This window comes from Bison bison, unplaced genomic scaffold (genome assembly GCF_000754665.1).
Source record: "Bison bison bison isolate TAMUID 2011002044 unplaced genomic scaffold, Bison_UMD1.0 scf7180017864289, whole genome shotgun sequence".
NCBI lineage: Eukaryota > Metazoa > Chordata > Mammalia > Artiodactyla > Bovidae > Bison > Bison bison.
The window spans coordinates 1,833,596-1,839,148 of NW_011494861.1; the positions used below are offsets into that span (position 1 = coordinate 1,833,596).

General features: G+C 52.3%; 1 protein-coding gene across 1 annotated transcript in view; it reads right to left on the bottom strand.

The window, feature by feature from the left end:
• PLOD1 (procollagen-lysine, 2-oxoglutarate 5-dioxygenase 1) overlaps positions 1-5,553 on the bottom strand; it is a 29,834-nt gene that overhangs the window by 9,298 nt on the left and 14,983 nt on the right. The window contains exons 9-12 of the mRNA XM_010849860.1: positions 4,633-4,734; positions 3,947-4,078; positions 1,933-2,054; positions 10-41 (exon numbers count right to left, since the gene is read on the bottom strand). Of these exons, the coding sequence (XP_010848162.1) occupies positions 10-41; positions 1,933-2,054; positions 3,947-4,078; positions 4,633-4,734 (388 nt within the window). The remainder of the gene's footprint in view (positions 1-9; positions 42-1,932; positions 2,055-3,946; positions 4,079-4,632; positions 4,735-5,553) is intronic.

Consider the following 5,553-nt stretch of genomic DNA (forward strand, 5'->3'; position numbering starts at 1 on the left):
TGAAGTAGTAAGTGCAGCCACGGTCCTGCCGGCACAAGTCCCTGTGGGGAGGGAACACAGGGTCGTTGGGGTCAGGGTGCTGGTGCCCACCTCCCCACCACCCAGGATCCCTGCACCTGCAGTCCCCATCGCTGCCCACATCTGTCATCACCAGGTACCAGCCAAGGGTCTTTAGGGAGCTCAGGTCAGCCCTGCTGCAGGCTGGCACCAGCCGCCTCGAGGTCCCTCCCGACTCTGAGACCCAACCCCTGGACTACAAAGCTGTCAAGACAAGGCCCAGAGCCTGGCATCTGGCAGCCAGTGCCCTGGAAACCTGGGCATTGGGGAGAGCAGGCCCACAGACAGGTCCCTACACTGCTCTGTGCTGTGGGTAAACTGGCTGTGCCTTTCCAGAGGACAGTCTGGCAACCTACACCAAAAGCTTTAAAAATCTCACACTAGGTAAAATCAGTCAGACAGAGAAGACAAATGTCATATGATATCACCTGCATGTGGAATCTAAAAAAATAACACAAACCAACATATTTACAAGACAGAAATAGACTCACAGACATAGAAAATAAAAGCACAGTTACTAAAGTGGAAAAGGGGGAAGGGGAAGAGATAAATTAGGAGTATGGGATTAACAGATACACACTAATATACAAAAAATAAACAACAAGGATTTACTGTCCAGCACAGTAAATAATGGCCCCATAGCACCGAGCAGTGTAGGAACCTGCCTGTGGGCCTGCTCTCCCCAGTGCCAAGGCTTTCAGGGCACTGGGTGCCAGATGCCAGAAAGATAATGATATTCAATACCTTGTAATAACCTTTAATAGAAAAGAATCCGAAGTTGTACACCTGAAACTAGCACAATATTGTAAATCAATAATAGTTAAACTTTTCTTAAAAATCTATGTTCTTTCTGTTTACTGGTGCCAGGCTCAGCAAACTATGGAGCACAGTGCAAATCTAGCCCACTGCCTGGGGTTTTGACCCTTTTCTCTTTTTTTGACTGTGCTGTGCGCCATGCGGGATCTTAGTTCCCTGACCAGGGATCGAACTCGTGCCCCTCTGCAGTGGAAGCATGGAGTCTTAACCACTGGACCACTAAAAGAATCCCCAAGAACTTTTGTCAAATTACTTTATTGACGTATAGTTGATTCACAATGCTAATTTCTGCTATAGAGCCAAGTGATTCAGTTGTACATATATATATACACAGACGTTTTTTCATATTCCTTTCCATCACGGTTTATCACAGGATATTGAATATAGTTCCCTGTGCTACACAGTAGGACCTTGTTTTTCCATTCTCTATGTAACAGTTTGCATCTGCTAATCCCAAACTCCCAGTCCATCCCTCTCCCACCCCATGGCAATCACAAATCTGTAAGAACAGTTTCACATTTCTAAATGGGTGGGGAAAATAAAAATCAAAAGAAGTCATGTGAAAATCATATGCACTTCAAATTTCAGTGTTGATAAAGAAAATGTTATTGGAGCACAGCCACGCTCATTCATGCTCTAATAGCCAGGCTGAGTGGTCACGGCAGAGCCCTCAAAGCCAACTTATGTAGATTTACTAGCTGGTCCTTTATAAGGAGTTTGCCAATCTCGGATCTGCACTTTCTAACTCTTTTATAGTCAACACAAATTAAACTTGTTTATTTCCATCATAAAGGAAAAAAATCAGAGGCTGTTTCTCCAATTGTCAGCATTTATCTCCTCTGGCCTCCAGTCCTTCCTCTGTCTCTCCTTTGCTTCTCCTTTGCTCAGCCCTCCCCAGGAGCACTGAGGTTGACTCAACGGTTTCCCCATTTGAGAGATGAGAACACCAAGGTCAAGGGAGGGGCAGGACTTGCTGGAGACCACATAGCCTTCTGAACCTCTGTCTCCCCGCCCGGGGCTCCTGATTACCTGGCCCCTCCGCCATGACCCTCAACTCACGCGCCCATGTTCCTGGCGTCTGCGTTGGCCACCCGCACCTCGGGGCCCACCAGTTTCACAGACTGGTACTCATCGCCGTGCTCTGCCAGGAACTGCTCCACCTGAGCCTTGTGGTGCTGCTCCTGGGGGCAAAGGGATGGAGGCTTAGGATGAGGCTCCACCCCCTGGGACCACAGCGTCTTCTGCTGCCCCAGGTTGCTCCCTCTCATTGCTGGCGCATCCCCGGCCACTTGCTGGAACTTGCTCCCTGGAACTCTGCCATCGTCAGACCTTCTGCCTGGAGTGCCCTTCCTGGCCAGCCTCTGATCGTGCGTGCATGCTAAGTCACTCCAGTCGTGTCTGAATCTTTGTGACCCCTGGACTATAGGGGTCACCAAGCTCCTCCACGCATGGGATTCTCCAAGCAAGAATACTGGAGTGGGCTGCCATTTCCTCGATACTCTCAAACCAGAGATCGAACCTACATTTCTTATGTCTCCTGCATTGGCAGGTGGGTTCTTTACCACTAGTGCCACCTGGGAAGCCAGTCTCTGACCATCCTCCCCTGACTAGACCAGGTCTACAGGCCTCTTAAAAGCCTCTGTCACCAGGACAGCGCCCCTCACCCCACAGGCCCCACATCAGTCACTGATGACCAGTTCTGCTGGTCCCAGGTATGGCCCAGAGTTTGCTATAAAACACTCCAGGTAATGTTCAAACGGCACTTGGAAAAAGTTTATACCTGGAGCCCCTTGCACGGGGAAAAAGGAAGAGCAGGGTGTTTAAAAACAAACCCAGGGTTCGGAGCGAAGCCTGGATCTGCTCCAGTGAGCTGCATGGCCTTGGACAAGTCACTTCACCTGTCTCAGCTTCAGTTTCCTCCCTTGTAAAATGGGAGGGCAATCCTGTCTCCCCATGGGGTCACTGCAAGGAGTTGACAAGTCAGACAAGAGCACACAGTAGGTCCTCAAAGACCATCTGGGACAATTCTCTTTTTCTACACAAAGTCACAATTTATGCGCATGAGGTTTGATGACTCCAGGGAAGCTGGGAGCCTCCCAAGGGCAGGGTCTACAACCTCCTCCTGTTTTCAGGAAGGACAGTTGAATGTCTGTGAGACAGACAAACTGAGCTGAGTCGGGGCCCACAGGTCCCTGGAGGTGGGGTGCGGACAGTCAGGGCCACAAGGTCTCGGAAGAGGGTGACTATGGACAGCGCAGCTAAGACTCTATGGAAGACAAAGAGCTTTGACAGCAGGCAGGACTTAAGAGCATGTTTGGCTTCTCTCAGCAAAAGCTGAGATGTGGGACTTTATCCTGCTGGAATGGAGAGGCTGGCAAGGCAGGGAGCTCAGAATACTTATTCCAGGCCTGGATTCACAAAGTAGAAGGCCTTCAGGTGCCCCTTGACTCCTCAGAATGTATTATACTCAAGGAATGAAAACCAATTTAACTATCACCAGATTGAATCAGGAAAGACTGGGACTCCCCTGGTGGTCCAGTGGTTAAGACTCAGCACTTCCACTGCATGGGACACAGGTTTGATCCCTGGTCGGGGAACTAAGATCCCACATGTCCTGCAGCTTGGCCAAAAAAAAAGGGGGGGAGGAATGAAAGACTGACTGGAGCAGGAAGGGAAATAACGATAACGACGTCAGCTAAGAGCACCTACTATGTGCTTCCTATTCATCAGGCGCTTGTCTTCATGCTTCAGAGGTCAACTTGTTTAATCCTATGTGGCCAGCACTAATAGTATCCCTACTGAATAGACCTAATAGATGAAAAAACTGAAGCCCAGAGAGGTTGAATAAGATGCCCAAGGTCACACAGCTAATATAAGCAGTGATATTGGGGTTCAAACCCAGCCAGTCTGACTCCAGAGTCAACCCAGTGATTGGGAATACAGCCCACTTCCCACTTCCATCTGACCCAGATAACCCTGGTTTGGTTACTTCCTCAGAGGTCTCAGGGCATTTTGCAAGGGTGGACCCTCGACCCAAACCACATGGTGAGCCCACCAAGAGCCTGCTACTCACGTGGTTGTGAATGAAAAGCCTCAACCGTTTTTGGGGGTAGTGGAGGCGCAAGAGCCGCTGGAAGAACAGGGACAGGAACGGGGTGGGCTGTTCGATGAACACGCCGACCAGAACAGCAGGCAGAGCTTCATCCTGCAGGGAGAGAGGGCGGCACAAGAGTCCAGCCATGTCCAGCCATGGAGTGGCTGCTGAGCCCTGAGGATGGCCAGAGGGACTAGAAGTCAGAGGCTTTGCAGGACTTAGCAGGAAAGGGGCCTGGGCAGGAGCTCCGAGCAGCGTGTGCAGGGGGCAGGGGACGGGACCAGCAGGGATGCAGCTGGAGGCTGTCTCTACAGGGGACAGGTGCAGTGTGAGTCCAGACTCTAGCCAGGACAGGCTGACAGCACACTGTCAGAGAGCTTGGCTGGCATGAGGTCTGAGATGGACCATGAATGAGGAGTAAGGTTCATGGGATGGGGAGAGGGCTACAAGGGCCCCTGAAGGACCAGGCAGAAGAAACCAGAACTTAGGCTTCCCAGGAAGCCAGAGCCATGCGCAATCTGAGAAGGCTTTCAGGAGGAGGTGCCTGGGTGAGGACGAGGAGGAAGGTGACCGCTTTAGGGCCCACCAGAGATGACAGAGTCTCTTCCAGAACCCCTCCCCTTCTCCCACTCCAAGGACAGAGCCCCGGGGCCCAGCAGCCTCACCCCGATCCCCTTGAGGCGGCGCAGGCCCTCGTCACACACAGCGCACCCCGTCTCGAAGGTCCAGAAGCGAGGGATGTAGTTGCCCAAGTAGTTCAGCTGCAGCTGTCGGGAGACGAGGGATATGACTGAAACCAGGCCAGCCCCACTCCTGCCCCAGCCACCACCAAGGAGGGGGGCCTGCACCCCAGCCCTCTGCCCTCCCAAAGAGGGCAGGAATGTGGCTTTGTTGGGGGCAGGTCTTGGAAAGTATATCCACCCTTGGAGATGACCAAAGCTGGTCTGAGCAGGGCAGAGGGAGGACACAGACTTTGGTGCTGCCTCATCTGTGACCGCCTGTGTGTGCTAAGTTGCTTCAGTCGTGTCCGACTCTGTAACCCCATGGACTGTAGCCTGCCAGGCTCCTCTGTCCATGGGATTCTCCAGGCAACAATACTAGAGTGGGTTGCCATGCCCTCCTTCCAGAGGATCATCCCAACCCAGGGTCTGAACCTGCCGCGTCTCCTGCGTCTTCTGCATTGGCAGACGGGTTCTTTACCACTAGTGCCACCTGGAAAGCCCTGTGGACCTCCTGGGAGCGTGTAAAATACAGATTCCTCGGCGCCCCCCCTGCAGACATTTCAAACCTGCAGCTCTTGGGTGGGTGGCGCTAGTGGTAAAGAACCCACTTGCCAATGCAGGAGACACAAGAGACGTGGATTCAATCCCTGGGGGTTGGGAAGATCCCCTGGAGGAGGGCATTGCAACCCACTCCGGTATTCTTTCCTGGAAAATCCCATGGACAGAGGAGCCTGGCAGGCCACAGCCCATGGGGCCACAATGAGGGGGACACAACTGAGCAACTAAGCACACACGCACTTGGGCGGCGTCAGGAAACCTGCATTTAAACACACTCCCCTTCCCCTCCCATCCACCTGATTCTGA